The sequence below is a fragment of the Symsagittifera roscoffensis genome, chromosome 3 (assembly GCF_963678635.1).
Source record: "Symsagittifera roscoffensis chromosome 3, txSymRosc1.1, whole genome shotgun sequence".
Taxonomy (NCBI): Eukaryota; Metazoa; Xenacoelomorpha; order Acoela; family Convolutidae; genus Symsagittifera; species Symsagittifera roscoffensis.
In genome coordinates, this window is record NC_087064.1 from 71,387,551 (window position 1) to 71,410,356 (window position 22,806).

Genomic DNA, 22,806 nt, shown 5'->3' on the forward strand with positions numbered 1-22,806 from the left:
TGTTGTTTGACTTACACGATTTTGCGTGAAAAAAAACAGTTCTGGCATAAATTATCAGGACAACATGATTGTCACCTTAAAAGAGCCACGGATCTAGAGAACTATGTCCTGGGGCGTTTTTTTTTCACGCAGCGCCAACTTTAAAGTAGCTTTCATTTTATCCGGAAAATCTATATCTGCACTTTTCACACTAGATAAACCTCAATTAACCGAAGAACGAATAATATGACTCACGTATGAGCAGTTGATGCGGTCAGTGGATGGGTGCATGAAGTTGCCGTGCTTGACAATCAGGCACTGCTTGTACTTGTCTTTGATCGGCTGCACGTCCAGGATATTCTCCATCCCAATGAAATTCACAGGAATGCCCTACAGAAAATAAAAAAGTAACATAGCCAGACAGCTTACGGTTCTTATTCAATTTCCAACTTTCAAGTTTCCTTAACTTCTTTCAATTAAACAAATTCTTTCTATTCCAAATTCTCTTGTTCAGTATACAAAAAAATATTAAACTAACAAGTAATGTTGAAAAACTAATAAACCAAGAGATAGATACAGCGCAAAATTAACCTAAAATTACTTGTGGATCTTCGCAGAGGTATTAACAGAGGTTTGCTACGATTAAAGGAACGGCTCATATATTCCTGTTTCTCCCTTCCAGAAGACCTATATGTTCATTCAGACTGATGTAAAGTTTTTTTAGAAGGATCTGGTAACTAGTCAAATTGTAAACCCATTTATATAATATTTCAGTCTGATCATAAAACCAACTGGTTATTTTATCAAAATTGAGTGCTAAATTATAGTTGAGCCAAACGACTGACCTTGGATTTGTTGAGACAACTGATGCCGGCTTTTGTGACCGCAACAAATGCAACTCGATTATTCTCAGTCGCGATAGTCGGGTAGATTGCAGCTCCAAACAACGCCAGGTTAGACACCAGTTCTGTACAAACAGCAACAGTTAAGATCAATTTGCACTTGATTTTAAAAAAGCCACCATACCTTGGTAAAAAATGTCAAGAAAGCGCTTACAGAGAAAAATGAAAATCTGAATTTTCACATTTGAACACAATTTATAACATAGGCGCTACGCGCAATACACCGAAGGCATAGAAACTGAAGCAAAAACCAAACAACTAATAATTGAAGAATAACAGTTCTAGAACAAAAAATCGTACTAATACATGTATACACCAAAATTTTGCTATATCGAGAAAGAGCCTGAAATAACAGTTCTAGAACTAAAAATCGTACTAACACATGTATAGGTTAAATTTTTGATATATCAACGAAGATCATAAAATAACACTTCTAGAACTAAAAAACGTACTAACACATGTATACACCAAAATTTTACTATATTGACAAAGAGCCTGAAATAACAGTTCGTGAGCTAAAAATCGTACGAACACATGTATACACCAAATTTTTGCTATATTGGCAAAGATCATGAAATAACAGTTCGAGAGCTAAAAATCGTACTAACACATGTATACGTCAAATTTTTGCTATATTGACAAAGATCATGGAATAACAGTTCTAGAGCTAAAAATCGTTCTAACACATGTATACACCAAAATTTTGCTATATTGACAAAGATCATGGAATAACAGTTCGAGAACTAAAAATGGTACTAACACATGTATACAATAAAATTTTGATATATTGACAAAGATCATGAAATAACAGTTCGAGAACTAAAAATCGTAATAACACATGTATACACTAAAATTTTGATATATTGACATAGATCATAAAATAACAGTTCGAGAACTAAAAATGGTAATAACACATGTACACGCTAAAATATTGCTATATTGACGAAGAGCCTGAAATAACAATTCTTGAGCTAAAATCGTACTAACACATGTATACACCAATATTTTGCTATATCGACAAAGAGCCTGAATAAACGTTGTAGAACTAAAAATCTTACTAACACATATATACACCAAAATTTTGCTATATTGACAAAGAGCCTGAAATATTGACAAAGGACCTGAAATAACAATCGTAGAACTAAATGTCGTACTTACGCATTGTAGATAAATTTCTATAGCTATAATAAAATACAAAAGATTGTGTTTGTATGTGTAGCAAAACGCCTCCTGTTTTACACCTAATACAAGTATACACAGACCAGTTAATTGAAACTACAGTGTACCTATTACAAGTATACACAGATCAGTTAAACTAAAGAAACTGTGTACCTAATACAAGTATACACGATCAGTTGATTGAAACTACAGTGTACCTAATACAAGTATACACAGCAGTTGAAATAGAAAAACTGTGTACCTAATACAAGTATACACAGACCAGTTGATTGAAACTACAGTGTACCTAATAGAAGTATACACAGCAGTTGAAAAAAAACTGTGTACCTAATACAAGTATACACAGACCAGTTGATTGAAACTATAGTGTACCTAATACAAGTATACACAGCAGTTGAAATAGAAAAACTGTGTACCTAATACAAGTATACACAGATCAGTTGATTGAAACTACAGTGTACCTAATACAAGTATACACAGCAGTTGAAAAAAAACTGTGTACCTAATACAAGTATACACAGACCAGTTGATTGAAACTACAGTGTACCTAATACAAGTATACACAAAAGTTGAAATAGAATAACTGTGTACCTAATACAAGTATACACAGATCAGTTGATTGAAACTACAGTGTACCTAATACAAGTATACACAGCAGTTGAAAAAAAACTGTACCTAATACAAGTATACACAGACCAGTTGATTGAAACTACAGTGTACCTAATACAAGTATACACAAAAGTTGAAATAGAATAACTGTGTACCTAATACAAGTATACACAGATCAATTGATTGAAACTACAGTGTACCTAATACAAGTATACACAGCAGTTGAAAAAAAACTGTGTACCTAATACAAGTATACACAGACCAGTTGAGCTGCTGGCAGAAAATCATACAGTGACTAGCTAAAACTTTGTAACCACCTGTTCAGAATGGCAAGGGAAGAATTGAAAATGTTTTTTTTTAAGAAATAAGGTGTAAAATTTATTGGTCGTACATTAAAACAGATTGTAAATTCTTAAAACACGTAGTCCAAAATGCTCGTACTCTTCGACGTGACCTGCATTGTCAACTGTGACCCTCTAAGAGAATGAATAAAATGCAGTAATGGTAAATTTCAAAAAAGATTCAAAGAAAATTATCACAAAGAACTCATCTACTGCTAGTCAATCAAAAATATAACAAGGTACATTTGAACGATTTGAAATAAATAAAAGCAAAAGTGAAATGTACAAATAATTAAATAGACATGAAAAAAAATATATGAACAAATAACCAAACAAACAGACCCATAATATAAATAAATGAAAATAAATAAATTAAATAAATACACACGCAGAAATAATAAAAGCAAAACTAAATGAAAGAAAGAATAATTAAATAAATAAACAAAACACGTGATAAAAATAAACAAAAATAAATATGTACATACATAAATTATAAATAAATATAAGCAAACTAAACATAATTAAATAAATAGAAGAACAGATAATTAAATAAATAAAGATGAACAAATAAAGAAACAAACATACGCAATCACGTGACATAGCGCGATATAGTCCAGCCCACATGATAATTGATAACTGTGGACGTTATTTGTCGACACTTGACAACATTAAAAAAAACCCGTTACACGATACCATAACACCTTGACTAAAGTCTTCGGTGTAATCACTTACAAATATGCTTAAATCATACTTAAAGGCCAAGCAATTTGCGTTTATTTTTTTTAGGTAAGCGAAACCCAAACTATCAGAAATTGATTGACAGAAACGCCCAAATTTACTAATTCGTTAAATATCAGCAATTTATCATTGCCTTTAAAATATACATCGCTGAACAATATTTAAATTTAAGGCAAATATTTCAAGAACCATGTTCGGGGCTCAAACTTCTGATCCTTTCAAATATTACTAACCGACAAAATGCTGCTTGGCCTGGTCAGGTGCAAACCTCAGCAACTCTGTCAGATTCTTCTGCACTTCATTAGCCCACTGCTTAGGGTGGAAGCTTCCATTATTCCAGAAGGGCTGCAGAAATTCGGGTACAAAGTTGTACACGATTCTCCTGAAAATACAATACAGCTATCTTCGACAGGCAAAGCGTTTTCTAACCATTGACAGAACCCGAGAAATTCAACCCCTACAAAGGTAGAACTGATGTTTACAATATATGAACATAGCCATTCTAAGATAGGAAAACATTCTAAGATAGGAAAAGAGTAATAAATGCAAGTAAACATAAAAAAATCGAAGAAAAAAATAGATGCCATTTAAGCTCTTCGAATTTCTAGAACAATTTATGATCGGCGCTTTTTCGATAACATGAATCCATCCAGAAAACTGGATTAATAGGTAAATTTTTTATTCCGCTAGAAATCTAAAAATTAAATTCCACTTTCGAAATTAGAAATTGGTCACGTTTTTTCGCTTCATTTCCACGTTCGTGAGAGTGCAATTTACGTAACTTTCGGCAGATGAATTTCAATTGAACTCAAAAAGTGCATATATAAAGCGGCGGATTTATGAGGGGGCGGACCAAAGGGTACCCCTTTGTACTATTTTTAGATATCCATATTTGGCGACGGACCCCAAAAATTTTCTAAAGGCGCCTTTGGCGCCAAATATACCAATTTTGAGGGGGGAGTGCACGCCAAAAACGCGATTTTTTTTGTCAAAATTTTCCAAAAACTGCCTAGAAACGCTTTTTTGGCCTGTTTTTCAAATTGTTTCTGCGGTGCAGAAAATTTGACCAAAACAGGGTCTTTTTAGTGATTTGGGAGAGCTCGGAAAAATAATATCGTCGACCTAAAAAAAGGTCGACAAAATTTTCAAACATTTATTTAAAATCTGCCCCCCCCCCCCTCAAGAAAATCCTAGATCCGCCCCTGCAAATATACCTAAGTGCATTCATAAATGCATCAATATGTATGAATGCACATCTGTAGTTATTAGAGGCTTTTAAGACTTTTACTGAAAAAAAATCAGCAAGACCTATACAAGAGTCTTCACTACGTTCCTTACTCATAATAACAGGGAAACTAGCTAGACGCAGGAAACTTAGCCAATCGGCTAAATTGAAATTATTAATGAGCTTAAGGAAGCCGAAAAAAAATATTCTTTTCAGAATTCTTTTCATTGTCAAAATTGAGCTTAAAAATCTGCAGATAGTATAAACATGAATGTAGATTTCAAATTCACATCTATACATTGCAAAAAATGTGGTGGGCTTTCATGTTTTTCTTTAGTTTGAGAATCTTACGGTTCGATTTGCTTGATTTCCAAATCAGGGGCAGACAGCTTGACATCGATGGCCACCAGTTTGCAAATGAGGTTGAACTTCTCCTCCGAAAGAGGTCTGTCCCGGTTGGCCGTGATCAGGTCTCCCTCTTTGTACGCAATGATCGTCTAAACAGAAAGACAGAAATGACCATCAAAAAGAACCTCTCTCAAACTCGGTCGGCTATTTAGACAGAGCATGCAACGCTGAAACTATTGCTTCAGAGAAGCTGATATTTCAAGGTAAGGCATGGAAAAAAAGTTTGTAGGATGAACCAATCGAAACAAAGCTCAAAAAAATGAAATGCTGAAAAATTTTGGCGACCCAAAAATCGAGATCAAAACAGAGGCGAATCAAAGCTTCGTGCCACTTGTGATACAACACAAACACAAACTACGCGACAGAAAAAGATGAAGACTTAGAATTTTTTTGCCAAACTTAGTATTGATTTTGTCTTAAAGTTACTTTCAAAAAACTAGACTAAACAATACCAAAATTAGCACCAAATTAAAACTTACAACGCAGTAAAAACGACGAAACTCTTGAGCAGACAAACATTGAGCCGAAAAAAAATTGCTTTCATTAAAACAAAATTACACAGGTGGCAGATTCAGGTTCGAACAGTATTTACAATCTATTTCAAAACAAATTTTTTGGCAAAAGAAGTGTAAAATTTATATTTGGAAAAAAAATTCAGCTGGAAGGTAACGTAGTTACGACAAATATCTTATAAGCTTGTAAAACTGATTGAAAAAAAAGATAAATTATGCATTATAAATCTCAAATTTAATACTTTAGCACTACTCAAATAGTTCTCAAAATTGCCAATTTTTGTATATATCACCAAATTTTTTTTTAGCTCATCAAACAAAAAAGCCGAACCGTTTTAATTAGAATACAGAAACATAGCCAACCGACAGTTGCGAAAGAGTCGAGAACCGCAGGAAAAAAAACAACAGGAGCCGAATAAAGAGAAAAACACAGCCAACAGACACAGTTGGAAAAGAGTCAACGAATACAATAAAACAAAAATTCGAAATTCAACGTAAAACATAGCCAACAGACACTTGGAAAAGAGTCAATGCATGCAAGAAAACAGAAAAAATAGTGACTTGTTTCAAGTTTCGAAGGCTGGTCTTAACGCTCTTTGAATTTCTAGAATTTCTATGATTGAGTTTTTTGGTGAAATTAACCCAATTTCGAAATCAATCACAATTTACGAGACCTTAAAACTTTCGCTGTTTGATAGTGGCGTTTGCTTTCAAATCAACAAAAAAAGAACTAAACTTGAATAAAATTCAAAAATCAAACCGCGAAAAGTAAAATTTGAGCGTGAACAAAATTTAAGACTATTCCTGAAAAACAAAGTAATCACGACATAACATATACAAGAATCTGAACTACATTCATCGACTCTCAAAAACCAGAAAACCAAGAAAATTTAAAATTGAGAACCGTCTTACTTTTTCCTGATTGGCTCTCGCTAAAGTCAAGGTAACCTCATCAAAATTTGACTTTCAGATAAGCAAAGAGCTCAAAAATTAATCTTCAACGTGATCGGTCTTTCAAATCTCTCTCTTCTAAATAGAGGCAAAAAAAGAGCTTCGGACCACTTGCGATGGAAAATGAATGAATACGCAGATGGACCGACAAATGGATAAATAAGAAAACACTTTTTTTCTCAAAAATAGCTGAAAAAAAAAACTAACGATATCATCGAACACAATTAAATGCACCGTTATAAAACTTACAAACAGAAGTGCACCAAGGCTTCGCATCACATGCAATACAACAGATACATAGCTTGGCAAATTAAGCAACAGAAATCTTGTACTTCTATAAGAAAGAATCGAAAAAACATTGATCAATAACACTTGTCTTAATTTTATCCTGAAATGAAATCCTTTTCGGAAAAAACTCACTAAGAAATAAGACAACTGAAAGTCAAATTAGAATCAAAACAGAACAAACAAAGCAGTTACAAAGCCGGCGATTCTTAAGCAGACACGTTGCTAATAAAAAATGATTTAAATGAAACCTTATAGCTTTCAAAAGACTCCACAAAAGGCCTCAGTCAATATAAAAACAGCCGACACCTTTTAAGCCAAGCAAGAAAAGGCGGAAATAAAAACACAAAACTGATACACTGAGCTATAAAGATTTGACGACACACCCGAACTCAAACACATAGAATCATTAGCATATATTTTGCCCTCGAACTACGCAATATAATTTTTCAAAACCGATATCTTATGCCAAAACCGTTCAATCAAATTAAAAAAAAAACAAATCAAACTATTGAATATCAGACTTGATAAATTTATAAATTACAGAAATTTCAGTTTTAGTAAAAACCCATGCTATAAGCCCAAAAATTTAAGTTATAGTATAACCCATGCTTTGGAAGTCAGCCGATAAAAACCGTGCCAGATAAAAAATGACATTTATCAAACGGAAGAAGAACCCACGCAAACTAGGACGAAAACCAGGAACTCGAACAAAATTCATCATTTTTTCAAAAAATATATGTTTGAAAAAATAATTTGAGCATGAAACGGACTCGACCTAATTACAACGTAAATGATAGCAGTTTTATCTAATTTTTCAAAATAAAATTGAGCATGTCATCTATTGAGGGTAAAATTTACCATTTCTACTAGAATTGACACTGCTGTGAACACAGTTATGTACGTTAAAAAAAGTCGTGTACCCCATAGCAATACCTTTGCTTATCGTTATGGTAATAAAACAAATATTCATACATTAATTAGCATGAACTCATTGTAGCGCGCAGTTTGTTTGAAATCGGCTGGGAAATGATTTTGACAAGTAAACATCAAATCCAATTCAACCCATAAACGAATTTCAAACACTTCCGCAGTAGTATTGTATCGTGTCCCGGATCCTAAGGGGGGGGGGGGGGTCCTTCCTAAGGGGGGGTCCTCACGTAAAGCAAAATCCTAGGAAAGGGGTCCTTAATTTTTTGGAGGACCCCTATCCTAGGATTTTGTAAATGATCGCAAGTTCCCACCCCTAAAGTAAAAGACCCCCTCCTTAGGATCTTGTTAAGCTGAGCTCAACAACCGGGACGCGATACAATAATTCCTTCTAATTCCTTTGAAAGCGGTCCCTTTTCCCGCGATAATTAAAATTAATCGTCCTAATTCCTGAACTTTTCTTTTTTCGTCCTAGTTTCATCTGGATATCATTTCCTGGCTTTCTTTCTTTTCGTCAAAGATTTGTCATGCTATTAAAGTTTGTTATTCAAAACAAGCCTAAGGATTTCACACATTTGTTTGAATTAACACTTGGTTTGCGTCTACTAGTTTATTTGCCTGAAGCTATTTATGTTAAAACAGTGATTGAGCTCAATACGAGTATTTTATTAGTTGTAAATTGGTAAAAACCAAAACATATACAAGTCGAAGTATAAAAAGGACGAACAGTAAAAATCATCTGAAAATATATGTTTCAGACTTTAATGTTTATTGTTTTGGTTTTCTTTGCGCTGTTTTTTAGATGGTCGTTCTTCTGAAGCTTCAGATAAAATAAATGGGTTTTTTATAGGGGGACGTTCACGGACTCGGCTACTAGAAGCTTCTTCTTCTTCTTGCAGCTCTGCTTCTGAGTAGGGCCGCTGTAAAAATCCCCAATCCGGAAGTGTAAAATCGGGAGAACTGTTATCAGTTTCATTGTATGAGTTGGCCCACTCGGTGTCCATGTAAATGTCTTCTAGAAAAGCATTTTCTTCAGCGGCTTTATGGCCAAAGGGCACTGTCGAAATTCCGTCGAAAAGTAGAAAACGTTTTGAGTCGAATGGTGATAATGCAAGTTTGTTTTGTTTCACTGTCATATTGGTGTGACCTTTCGAAACTATATTATAGTTGTACACTCTCATTGTTTTTCCAGTGAATAATGTGTCCCTGAAGGTTTGGTGGACCAGTTCTCTCTGTGCACTCCGTTTAATTCCTTTGGCACTCAATTTTTGAGTGCCTTCTAAACAGAAGCAAAATTATTATTCTTTTCTACAACGTTGGGGATAGCTTCATTTCACTTCAGCAACTTAATTTATACCGAACAAAATTTGATTCATTTTACCAAAAAAGAGCAGAAGACTCTAAATTATGATTAAAAAAGAGGAAAAAAGAGGGAATATGTTGTCAGATAAATCAACGTTTAGGCAACATTGTATAATGTTGCCTAAATCAGCTAAATGCCCATAGTTTAATGCAACAAATTAAGGGGTGTAGGTAGGTTGGTGGTGGTATTTTTGTTCTGTAAAAGGTAGGAATGGGGAGTGGAAGGGTGGCTTAAATTTTATTTACCATTAAGGACGACCGAATATAGTTTCGGTTTTAGGGCGATGAATTCTCTGATCGGCTTCCCACCAGTCTCGTCTTTGAACTTCAGCACAACTTTCTTGTTGGTATCCTCGAACAAGAAATGGTCCTTATCGTAATTTGAAAAGTCGAAATCAGCTTTTATTTTCTCCAAGTCTCGGTAAACGTCATCAGTTTTTATAGCGTAAATAAAACTATCCGTGTCGGAGTATAGGAGTTCCAAGTTTAGATTTGGTTTCATTTTTTGATAATGAAACTGAAACATTAAACGCTTGGCGAGGTCTAGGATGGTCGCACCAACTATCATAGGTTTATCCCACAATATTTTTGTTACTGAAAAGCTAATTGTGGCTAATTGATCGTCAATGATTTGAAAGCTTTTCATTGTGCTCAGAGCTGTTTTTTGTAAAAGTTCTCTCTCATTCCTTACAATCTCCAGCTTCTTTCTTCCTAACTTAGACTCCATTGTCTTACCGAAAGCTGAATTAACAATTAGCTTGTAGAAGTTCTCCTGGAATTTATTTACCGCGGCTTTTCGTAGGCGGGTGTTGAGGTCGACAAAGGGTGCCATCCAGTGACTTTGGCGGAACTGAAGAACTTTTCCGAGGTGAGTTATTTTCATTCCCAGCTCATGGTACAATTTTAGGGTAAGGTAGTGCAAAACATAACCTTCTTTAGGATGCAAGGTCTGTAGAAGCTTTGGCACTTTTGGCAGTGTGGTGATTCCCAATTTTCCCAACATGTCGACTTGCTCGTTGCTCATTGCACCGATGTCCACTACTTCACGAGAGGGGGCAAGGGGGTAATCAGCAAAGAAGTCGTGAAGCTCTTCGGGTATGGTTAAATTGACTTCAACTATATAACCCCACTCTAAGGTTTCGCTGGTGAGCAGTATGTCTGCCAGACTTTTTTCAACTATTGAAAAATCGTTTAAGGGCAAAGGGCAGTGTTTCATTATCCCCCCGTACAAATTGTTTGCATCAATATTGAGGATGTAGCTTGATGGTTCTGAGGGCGAAAAATCGTCGAGGTATTTATTGTTTGCTTTGTAAAATCGGCGCGCGTAAACCGACGACATGCCTCCTCGTATCATTCGCTGCACAAGGTCTAGATGTTCACGGTCCGTTAAGAGTTTCAGTTCGGGCTTACAAACTTTTAGAAAGGCGTCCCCGGAAAGGTTACTTGTTGTGAAGTAACAGGCGCAATCCAGCCCGTATGTTTGATAGCAAACTTCACGAAAAGCTTCGAAAACGGAAGCAAGCAATAGCACATCTGTAGTCAAGTACAAGTCGTGGTAATCACCAAGTGAGCCACACTTCAGTTCGGTGAAAACTTTAAGGGCATGATTGTACTCGCTTCTTGAAACACTCACATCCCCTCCTGTTAGACTATTTTTCCACATTGCTCGTGGGGGAAGGCGAGTTTCTCGGAATTTTTCGAATGAGTTGAAGTATGAGTAGGGGTAATGCCCTTTCTGTTTCAACAGACTGACTTTTTCACGTGAGTGGCCGAGTTTTTCAAAATAGTTCTCCAGCAGAAAAAACTTTTCGTTGGGCAAATTATCGACAAGTTTTGCTAACGATGCTAGCATGAACCTATACGAATCGATGAATCTCAGATTTTTGTAGAGTTTTTTGATTTTTCCGTTTTTGTCCGTGTACGTTTTTATGTAGACTGAGATTGTCAAGGATATATATTTTTCTTCAGATGCGGGTATTACGGAAAAAGTGTTTTCCGAATCGCTTTTTGCCAGCGCTTTGATTATAAAGTGTAAATCATAATTTGACAAATTATGAGCTACCACTGGAATGTAATTTGTTGTTTTTCTATTAACGTTACACTCATTGTGTGCCCAACCCAGAAACTTGTTGGTGTAATGGCAATGATCAAGTACCACTTGATCATTGTCGGAAAAATCATTCTCGCATATCCAACAAATTGTAGCATCTTCCCGTTCCTGGTCTGTTATACCAGTGAAAGTGTAATATTTCATTTTTTCTACGTAAATTTGTCTCGCTAACGATTCAAGGGAGCTAATTAGCTCTTCCATCACATTCGGTCCTCTTTTAAGCTCAAACTTTAACAGGTCTTTTTTCCCAAATTCGATTACTGCTAACGCGTAGCCGCACGGTTGATGGATTTCAATTGTTTGCGTGCTAGATTTTCGCGGATCAGGTTGCGGTCCGTATACTGGTAAGAGCAGTGACTCCAAATCAAAGTAGATTACTCTGGGTACGTACCAACGAGCTGTTAAGTTTTTGAACTTGTGGTCATCTTTTCCCGGCTTGGGCATTGTTATGACGACATCTTCGTCTTGGTAGCACAGTTCTTGATGTCTTCTCAGAGTTTCGAATGAAGCGCATGTGTGGAAACATTTGCGACAAATCTCAGATTGAAATCGGTGCACTTTGTGCCGCACGTACTCGACCAGTTTCTGGAGATCACTTATCAACACATAGTGATATTTTGATCCATCTGTCAGCAGCAACAAGTCCACAATCAGGCTAGTAGTGAATCTGCTCGATACTCTTATGGGAAACAATTCGCCATCGTTGTACCTGAACAGAAAAATAATTTTTATACCTAGGTTTGAAATGAAATAAAAAGGGTGTTTGAATAGGTGAAGAACATTATTGAAGGAATTTTAAAATTTTTAGAAGGCAATTAGAATTTGCTTACCGGAAGACGTTGATTTGACAATTGTTCAACTTTTCAAATCTGTCCATATCCATCAGACCCATTGGCATTTCGTATTCCCCATTGATTTTCACAATTCCTTCTTTGTCGAGATTGTAGGTTGAGACTTTGTTTTTCTCCAGCCACCGTCTAGATGTGGGGTAGAGGGCCGGCTCATTCACATTGTGATATGCGGCAACAAAGCAGTAGAGAAAGCAACGGTCATCATCTTTAGTGTTGATATTTGTGAGCAGAGTAGATGCTGCGCTGAGTGCATCAGGTAGCTCGAGGTAGGATCCTGCTCTTATTGGTGAGAAGGCCGCGAAACTGATTTGCAATTTTTCAATTCTGTCAATAATCCATCCGCTACCATGAGAAGAGAACGAATTGACTTGGTTGACCATATGTTCAATCAGTTCCAAGAATTGAACCCCAGCTATTCCCTCGAAGTACACTGTCAATGTCTTAGTGTTCAGAAACAGCATGGTCCTTTCGAAGTTTCCACTGTCCCCGTCTTGCACAGTGGGAATTTTGATCATTCCCACTTCCACGTGGAATTGCACCTTGTTCGGACCCTCTTTGACCCTTTCCAGTATAAGAGCATCTATTTCCTCCTTGTTTTGCATCATGACTTGAAGCAAATCCATTTCTTTTTCACCAACTTTGAGATCGTATCGACGCAATTTGCCTCTGAACGCGCTTTCCGTTGGGGCAGCGGAAGACGTCGTCTCAATGCCGTCCCAAACTGGCAATGCGTGCTTCTTCAGCAAGTGTTGTCCATAGCTTTCCGCGGTGAGAAATATTGTATGGCAATAGATACAATGACTATTCGAAGTCATGTCATGTACCAGCTCGACGTGCTCTCGGGCTTCCGACAAACTCTCGAATGACTCGAGACACTCATCGCAAACAGTTTGGTGAGGAGGGGGAGGAAGGATCTTGTGAACTTTTTGCTCATGTCTTCTCAAGTTCCTTTTAGAGCTCAGTATTTTTCCGCACTGCTGGCAAGGAACAGGTGTCGCGATAGAAGTAGAGTTCGGCATTGTTTGTTGAAGTTACTGAAGTAATTCAGGAAAATTTCAAGAAGTAGAACTGGTTATGAAAAAGCAAAAGCGAGAAGTGACTAGCACCAAAAAACTTTGCGGGTAAGGGCAAGTAGAAGCCATTAACGAGAGTTATACTTCGCCGTCTCGGTAATAAGTACTTTCCTTTCCAAAAACAGGGTTTATTCTAGCTTTAAGCTCTATATGTCTCATCACTCTGCTCAAGTGCAGGGGTTTTGTATACTAAAAACTGATTCATTTACAGCCTCAAACTTTTGCTGTTAATTTTAAGGGTTAGCGATAAAGTTTTGGCTTTTTTTAGGGGACTGGTTTAGACTTTCAATTAACATTTCAGCACTAAATTACAAAATTTAAAGCTTAGAATGATTCAGATAGAGCCTAAAACTTTTTCTGACTAATTTTAACCGTGAAACAGTAATTTCCTAATGATTTCAAGCCCAGTTCTTGGTTTGCGTAAATAGGTATAATAAAAAGTAGAAACATGAGATAAAAGTATTCAGAAAGTAAAGCCCTCAACTAACTAATTAAGTTGAAATAAAATAGTAAACTTAAAAAATGAAAATTTTGCAAATTCGACACCTTGATAGTTACCGATGCATGATAAGCATAGATTGTCATTTGAATGTGTAAAAGATATCGGAATCAAAGTTTCCTTCATGTCATTCAGTGTCCCGTGAAACATTTCATATCATGTCCTTCGAAATATTAAGGGATGGCCGTTTGGTTTAAGGGGCAATAGCTAACCCGGCGTTGCTCGTCGCTACGCTCCTCGGGAACGCCTCCCGTTCTGTAATTTCAAGTGAATTTTTTTTTTTTCAAAATAAACGAAAACCTCAAACTTTTTATGTTGTGAAAAAAGAAAAAGTAATGTTTAAAAAAGTATCTTTTAAATCTATCAACAAAAAAACTAGTAAGTTTTGTGGGACCTCGAGCACAGTTCTACTGGTCAAGTTCGAAATTTAAAAAACATAATTTTTTAACTTCTTTTTTCCTTCATTTTTAGCTTGAAATATTCGTTCACGTTTTAAATTCAAGTGAATGTGGTTTGAAATTTTTAGGAGCTATCTGATACGTAATTAGGACAAGCGTAGAATTTAAAAAAAAACATTTATAGCCCAATCAATGAGAGTAGACGCTTAAAAAGTTGTGATTTTTTGAGAAAATCTGATTTTTGTGAAAATATTGAAAAAAAAATTGGGAAAATTTTTTTTCTCTCCAAATCCATTGAAACTACCCTCAATCAATTTGCCATGAATTTCTGAGCAGGGTTAAGGGTCATGTTCATTTTTCGAAAAAAAAACATAATTTTTTTTTTTTTCACATTTTTACCAAAAAATTGTCCGTTTTACACCCAAAACATGTATATGAATGTAATATAATGCAGATTTATGGCTTAAAACACTCTCTGTTACTTTGCGTAAGACCTGGCTAACCCCACCGGGCACAAAGTATGATGAGAGAGAGGACAGAGAGTGTTTGATAAAAAAGCCAAATAAATATGGTTGGACTACCAACAAGAAAATGTTGGACCCTTCCATATTTATCTTTCTTTTGAAAAGAAAGCAATATCCCGAAAAGGATATTCCAAATGGGGTTCACTACTGAGCAAGTGTATTTATCTCTCTCTCTCTCTCTCTCTCATTCTTTCTCAAACAACAATTTTAGCGTAAAATTATTCTCGATTTGTGATTTTTTTTCTAGTTTTTCTCTAAGATTTTGCTGAAAACTTTACGGGGCAAACTTTAATTGATCTATTAAGCAAAATAAAAACTGAGACAAAAAATATACACACAGTAATGTTAAAACAGCTTAGAAGTCAAATCAAACAAAAATGAAAATATAAAACCTTGGAATAATATTTGAAACAAAGGAAAGTTTTTTGTTTAAGTTATTAGAAACCTCGAAACTGTAGTTTTCTCTTTTTTGGCGCATAGCAAGCTGCATTTGGAGGAGTGCCTTGAATGAGATCTGGGGTGACTAGATCAATTGTCTCCGCACTAGATGAAACCCGAGCATCCGAATAGGAAGTTGATTGTTCTGGAGTTGAAACTGCTCCCCTAACAAACGACTCGGGAGACATTGCTGTCGGAATATCCCAGTACGCTTCGCGCTCTGCATAGTCACGAATACATCCCTCCTGATTTTCATACAACGGCATTGACTCGCAGTCATACGCGAAGAGAATTTTTCTTGGAGACTGCTCGAGCGAGGTTGTGTCGTTTATCTCCGTCTTTTCTAATGCCGGATAGCTCTCGTGAATAGTGCAACTCTCGTACATTCGTTTTCGATTCTGTCTAAGTAGATCGATGTGATCAAGGAGGTAGTTCGGTAGCATGATATGACTTTTTGTAGTCCATTCCTCGTTTTGATTCTCGTCGTTTTTTCGGGGAGCCAAGTCATTGAACGGACTTGCTGTAGACGGAGAGACTCTCTCTTTCTGTTGATGGATGACTGCAATCGACTCTCTCGTGTATGTTTGGTAGATAATTGTTCTTTCTCGATCAGACACTGAGATTATTTGTAAAGGACTAGTCATGACTTGAAGAGGTTTAAAGTTTTGTTAAAATGAAATGACTGAACTACCAAAATGAAATTGAGAGAATGAAAAGTATGAAAAGTTTATTAATGAGAATGAGATCAGGAAAGGGGTGGCATAGTTCAATTAGGTCAAAGCTAATAACTTTTTAGGCGAGGCTATCAAATTTTATTCATTCTTTTAAGCATGACGCCTGAGGTCATGTTAGGAATGAATGTGAAAACCCGATTTTTTAGATTTATGTGACAGCTTTATTATAGTGGCTACGGGCGAAAGCACTCAAAATCAAATTTTCATGATAGTTTGCCAGACAATCATTGTTATGCTGTTAGAAATTCATTACCATGATTCATAACAGTCATTAAAATAACCGTCACAATAAATAACACTAGAAGATTTTTAGAGTATAGCCGGGGGAAAAAGTAACTAAATACCCATATAAAAAGAGGTTTATCGTTAAAGAAATTATATCCTTGGTGATTAAGTCTTACCAATATGGCTTAGGGCGCTCGTAAACTTTATCACCTAAATTTTTACTTTGGGAGCGCATGATCTGTCTCGTATACTGTGATCAGTCATTCTTCAACGTTCCACACTAAAAACCAGTTGGTTGTTATTCATCTATAATGTACGCTTCTCTTGACACGGATGTAGACTATTTCGATGATTTTAGGGATATATCTTCGAATGATAAACGTTTAGTTAGAGTCGGTGCAAAAACATTCGCACAGACCGGTACTTACATAACTATCAAATTGTACAAAAAAGACGAAGAAGGAACTTTCAAGTATCGACAAGGAATAACTTTGTCAACTGGTGAATTCGAGTCCTTGGCGGACAATTACACAAAAATTAAAAGGATGACGAAAGCAAAAAGCTGCGACGTGACTGAAAAACTTAGAAAAAAGCGAAACAAATCTAAAAAATCTTCATGCTCTGAAAAGGAATGCGAAAGTGAAAACGATGATAACTGTCGGGTTGTGTAACATTATCAACTCGTTATTCTATTGAAACTTCAAAGCAATGGTTGAAGCAATGTATGAGCAATCCCCTGATTATTTCAAACAGTTCCGTAAAAATTACAAATTTTTCATCCTGAATCATGAACCCAACTTTTCGGGCTTCGCTTCAAAAGCAAATTTTGCAGTATCCTCCCATTCGAATAAATTAGATTTTTGCAACCATTCGATTGACAACGAAAAACATTATCATGTGCTGGTCGAATTTACGAAAGAGTCTACCGATTTACTTAACAAGATGACTTCAAAAGCCTTCGTTGTTCCTTGTCTTCTCTCTACATTCAAATATTTAATTTTGGGTTGCTCCAACTATGAATTGTCTGGCCCTCGGATGGAAAAACTGAAAATAGCTGTGAATTATAACTCCATCAACAACTTAGATGTTAGTGGTGTTCCAGTTCGAAGACGATTGCCTCAAGTTTGCTTCGGCTCGCAGACTAAATCTGTTCAAACTCAAACTGACCTGATTACTAATGTAACAATTGAACGTTTTACTAATATTTTGAATGGTGAAAACGCTGCTGAGTTTTCTAAAATAATTGACATAATTTTAAGTGGGTATGGTTGTATGGAAATTGATTCAAACACTTTGTTTGTGAAATTTATCATGGAGAAGAAATTCAAGTTTTAAATATTGGTTTTCTTTCGCTCTTGTATATCAAAAAAAAAATGTTACTACACAAGCGGGAGGCGTTCCCGAGGAGCGTAGCGACGAGCAACGCCGGGTTAGCTATTGCCCCTTAAACCAAACGGCCATGCCTTAATATTTCGAAGGACTTGATATGAAACTTTTCGCGGTTCACATAAACTTGCAGAAAAAATTTTTTGTTGTTAATAAGAATGAATTGAAAAAAAAAACGAATTTATAAATTTTACAAAAACATCAATAAATTAATTTAGAATAACATATGTTTGGCAAATCTTATCAAATCATGATCATTAAGTTTGAAACCTATTGGAAATTTGTTTGTAATTATAACATGAGCAACATAAATACAATAAAGTCCGCATAACACTGAATCAGCTGATTGTATTGGTTTTTTCAACAGTAGCTGATTTCCCTCGTGAATTGTACGTCGCATATTCTTGTACACGAGGGGATAATCACATAATCGTTTACCTAGAGGATCTGCGAAGAATATCTGTCCTCCAGCTTGAGCAAAAAGCAACCAGTGGGTTCCAGGTTGATCCGATGGTGAGGCATTCATAATCATGAATGTATTATCGTTTTTCAGTACTGAAGAGCATGGCAAATCTGCCGGAAAAACACCTCTAAAGCGATGTTTCAAATGTTTACAACGGTTAATAATTTTTACTAGTTGAAGATTATCCATGTCTATCTTAGGTCATAAGAGTGTTTTTGGTAATTTTTCTATCTGAACGCACATAAACTGTTGATGCACGCTCTCCCATAAACAATAACTCGACGTTATTACCGAGACCTGCGTCAAACTTGAGTTCGAGCGAAATAGTGCAATTGGTCAATTCAGGATGAATAAAATCGTGTGAAGCCTCCTGAGTAGACGTGAGATCAAAAGCCATAATATAATGATTATCATAATTAGCGAGACTGATTCCATGACTAGTGTTTAAAACAAAATCAAGAGCCTCAAGCGTATTATAATAAATTCTTTTATTGTCTGATGTTGCGATGGGAGTTCCGGCAATGGGTAGACAATGATCTCATTCAACCCAAATTTCTGGTAATGAAAAGGGTTTGTTCTATTAGTACCCAAATATGCTTCGTTTATGCTCATTGCTACTATCATTCTTCGAACAGGTTCTTTTGCAAAAACATCCTCTTGTCGCCAGCTTTGTACTCCTGCAGTTGCGAGAAACGTTTTTGGTACTACTTCGATGTAATTGTAAATTGCCGGGTTCTTCAACAAAGTTTTTTCTATTGATGAGAGAACATAGTCAGTCACAGTCATCTTTCTGACATAGAGGTTAGCTTCGATTATTTGGACCTTGTAGTGTTTAGCTGCATCTTCAGATATGACAACAAAATCATTAGGAGAACGTCTAAGAGACAATCTTATTGTCACACCGCTAAGTAGATGCTTGTCACACGACAAAAAGTCGCAAGCAATTTTACCAAATAGCTTCAGCTCGCTCGAGGCCGCAACGAGACCTTTACGCTCCGTAACATCATCAGCTCTCCTTCCAGCACCGTCAATGGCTGATAGATTTTCTTCATAATAATAACCTTGACAAGCCAACCATGTTTTCTTAGCATCATTACCGTATGAAAACTCGGTCTCAATAAAGCTTTTATGGGCAAAATTAGCATTGGTAGTTGATATTTTTTCACCATTCAGAGACAGTGTACACTCAGAAAATAATGAAGATAAAGGATTGTTAACAAAATACGGCGTATCTCTGTTTGCCGCCTCTGTAGCATGCGTTCGAAGCACGTTTCCATTGCTTCGAACAATTCGTGCAACTATTTCCAAACGAGTACGTTGAAGATCGATGAAATTATTTCTGTCGCCGAGTACTTCAAACTCGAGCATAGGACCATCAGGAGAATAGGAAGGTCCAATTTTTTGGGTGAATGCATTTTCAAAAGTGACAAGTAAAGGCGGTTTCTCAAAAAAGTCCAAGGAGCTGTGAGTTGCTTCACTCGGGATTAAATTAGAAATCATTTTTAACCCTTGTAAAGAAATCGGAGCGACTTCTCTGTGCAGTTCGTTTTCTGGGAATGACGCGTCTCGTTTTTCGTTTATACGCCGTCGTTCTTTTCGGATGACTTTTCCGAGATCTACTTCCTCCTCCTACTTGCTTTTTGATTGTTTTTCTAACGGTGCTTTTGAGTGCCTGCTTAGGACTTTCTTTTTGTTGCAACTTCTATCAGTTCTGGAGCTGCCTGAAGAAGTAGTTCTTTTCCGATTTTTTTAGCCGCGGGTATCACAAATTTTCGAGCCAGTGGAAGTGCGACTCTTCCTATTCCCAAGGCTAATGCACCGAAGCCACTGCCTCGTTGTCTATAATGCCCCGAGAAATGTGGTAGGTTTGCTTGGTTGTGGTAATATGAATCCATTTTGATCAATTGCTAAACTTTTGAAATTTCAAAGTCAGAACAACTTTTCCCCCTCCAGCGAAAGGAACAAGTCTTCCAGTTTCTGTGCGCAAGTTCACAGAAATATTGGAAATATTATTGACCAAAAGTTTTTTAAAATCCAAATTACTAAACACTTTACGATGATTCGGTTCAATTGTACATGCGTAACCGTTTTTCACTCGACGATTTGTATCAATGACTCGTAAAAGGGGTGCTTTTGTGTCTCCGACTATTTGATAATGAATTATGTCCAGATAAATAAACATAAGCTGAGTACCAGCGCATACATCAACGGGATAGTCAGCAATAAGATCTTGGGTAGAGAATGTGCTATGTTTCGTGCTTCCTTGTTTGTAACCTATATGATAACCAGTTCCATCTCTGACGCCTTTGAATCCAAGTAGACTAGGAATTTGCGGACTTGAAAAAGTTATACCTTCCCAATAATGCAGCCATAAGGAAAGATGTTTGGTTATTGGATCTATTACGTAATCCAATTTCTCTAATTCTGTCTTTCGACGAATCTCGTCCAGTATTTGATCAATGCTCGTATATTCTCCTTTTGTTATTTTTGCTGTTTCTCCAAGGTAAGGTCTGGAGATCTTGTCTTTCTCAACTTTCATGCTTGCTATAACCCGATCTTTTTTGTAGTACACAATGTTGTTGTCAGTTACGTTGTTTATCTGAGTAGGGAAGGTAATTTCTGTAACTGCTACTCTCCATTCACCTTGCAAATTTATTTCTTCACTCAGGAGATTTTTGAAGTTGGCCAGAGTGTTATCTTTAAAAACGTTCATTGATGCAGATGAAACTAGGGTAATTGTGAAGGAAGGGGGAACATTATGGGTGAAAAGGCTGTTGGAAGTGCCCTCAGTCATGATTGTCCTTCTCCAGACCGCGAATTAGTTCAGACTCGTAAAATTTTCCCTCAATCGGTTCTCTGTTAGAATCAATCAAATTGTATGTTGGGGATTTCGTGTTGGTATGTCAAAAACTTCAAACACTTCATCGGTGAACGATTGTTTGTAACCCTTGCGAAAACGTATGTCTACTTTGGCAAGTCTAACATAATCACCAACATAAAGCTTTGGACGTCGAACTAACTTCAAAGACTGTTCTGCTCTTAATGAAATCAGGCGAGGAACATCTTTTTTAGTTACTTTATTTGGTGCAAGATTTGTGACACGATTTGTTCTCGAATTAATTGCATTGACAAAATCTTGCAATTTGTCAATGTATGAGTAAGTCCATTTATCCTCCAAGTACTTATAAATAAGATTTTTCAAGGAACGGATATTTCTCTCAGCGAATGCGGACTTTTTCTCGCTCTCTGTGCTATATGTGTTGATGCCTTTCTTTTTACATAATGCTTCGAAGGACCCTTTAAACTCTGTGCCCTTGTCCACCCATACTTTTTCCGGTTGTTTTGTCGTTATCATTAGTTTGAACGCTTCTGCTGTTGTAGTAGCATACTTTGATTTCAAGGGTTGCACTCTGAGAAAGCGGGACATGCAGTCAACTGCAACAAGCAGATACTTAACATCATGGTTGTACTGGGCAAGTTTATCAACAAAGGCCAGATCTAATGACCAGATTTCGTCGATATCGTAAACTATGACCTTGAGTCGCGGCGTTTTTCGGATCACAGTTCGATATTTCGTGTAAGCAGGTTCAGTATGAAGGAAATGTTTAACTTTCTTTCGCGACAAATTGCTTGCTTTTATCAAGTTGTTCACACTACCAAATAACGCGAGACCTTTGTCACTGTATTTAGTTTTCAACAATTTTTCTTCAATCTTGGTAATTTTCCCATTGTTTTGTTTGCGCCTTCGTCTTTTCTGACGTTGGAGAATCTGAATCGTTATGGGGCGTTCCGTATGAGTCAGAGCCTTCTTCTGACTCTTTTTCACGTTTTTGGTTTCGGGTTTTTCTATTACCGCTGAGACTTTTTCGTTTGTGCTTTTTACTTCTCTTAAGGTTTGCACTACTTTTTTCCTGCCAAGTGGGCGACGTTGAGCGGGTTCTTGAGAGTCCGGGTTCTCGTTTCTCTTGAGCGTTAAAAGACGCTGACTGAACCGCGTGTTTGGCATTTCGATTTATTACCAGGTTTTCATTCAAGTTGAGAGCAGTTAAAATGTTAATGAACGCCGGATTGTGTAATTTTTTCGTTGGTTGTTGTATGTCGTATAAAAATATTGTAGCTTTAAGTCCTGTTGGTACTTTATCTACATATATCACCTCATTGTCACGGTTTATGGTTACTCTTTCTGAATTTTCTATGATTTCAAGTACGGTTTTTGCTCTAACAAATTTTTTGTCTTCTAAAACTTGTAACTGTCCTAAAATGCTTTCGGTCTGTCTATTGTGTTTCTCTTCTAGTATTTCGTCTTTAACACGTTCGACCGGTACTTCTTCATCGTCCGTTAACAGTTTAAGCTGTTCTTGTTGGGGCTCAACATTATCCGTAAATGTTTCCTTCGTTGCAGTAGTCTTACTAGTTTGTGGAGGTAATTGGGGTCTAAGCCGGTTAAGATAGGACAGTTGAGCATTTTTATGTTTAATATTATTATCATGAAGAACACGTGCAGCATGTGGCTGCTCTTTAACATATAAGTGTTTCGGAATTAGAATGAATTCTTCAGCAGTCATCATTAAGTTGTGAGGTACTTGTAACAAAAATAAAGTATTTGTCGAACTAAATGGAAGCCTTCTTTACTTAAAATAATCGCACGTTTTTCGACAGCACTGGTTTTTGGAGTTATTAAATA

General features: G+C 36.4%; 1 protein-coding gene across 2 annotated transcripts in view; it reads right to left on the reverse strand.

The window, feature by feature from the left end:
* Positions 1-22,806, reverse strand: part of LOC134842694 (unconventional myosin-XV-like) — a 144,144-nt gene that overhangs the window by 2,733 nt on the left and 118,605 nt on the right. For both annotated transcript variants that reach the window (XM_063859147.1, XM_063859146.1), the window contains 4 exons: positions 5,325-5,470; positions 3,982-4,130; positions 825-946; positions 235-369 (listed from right to left, as the gene is read on the reverse strand). In XM_063859147.1, the coding sequence (XP_063715217.1) occupies positions 235-369; positions 825-946; positions 3,982-4,130; positions 5,325-5,470 (552 nt within the window). The remainder of the gene's footprint in view (positions 1-234; positions 370-824; positions 947-3,981; positions 4,131-5,324; positions 5,471-22,806) is intronic.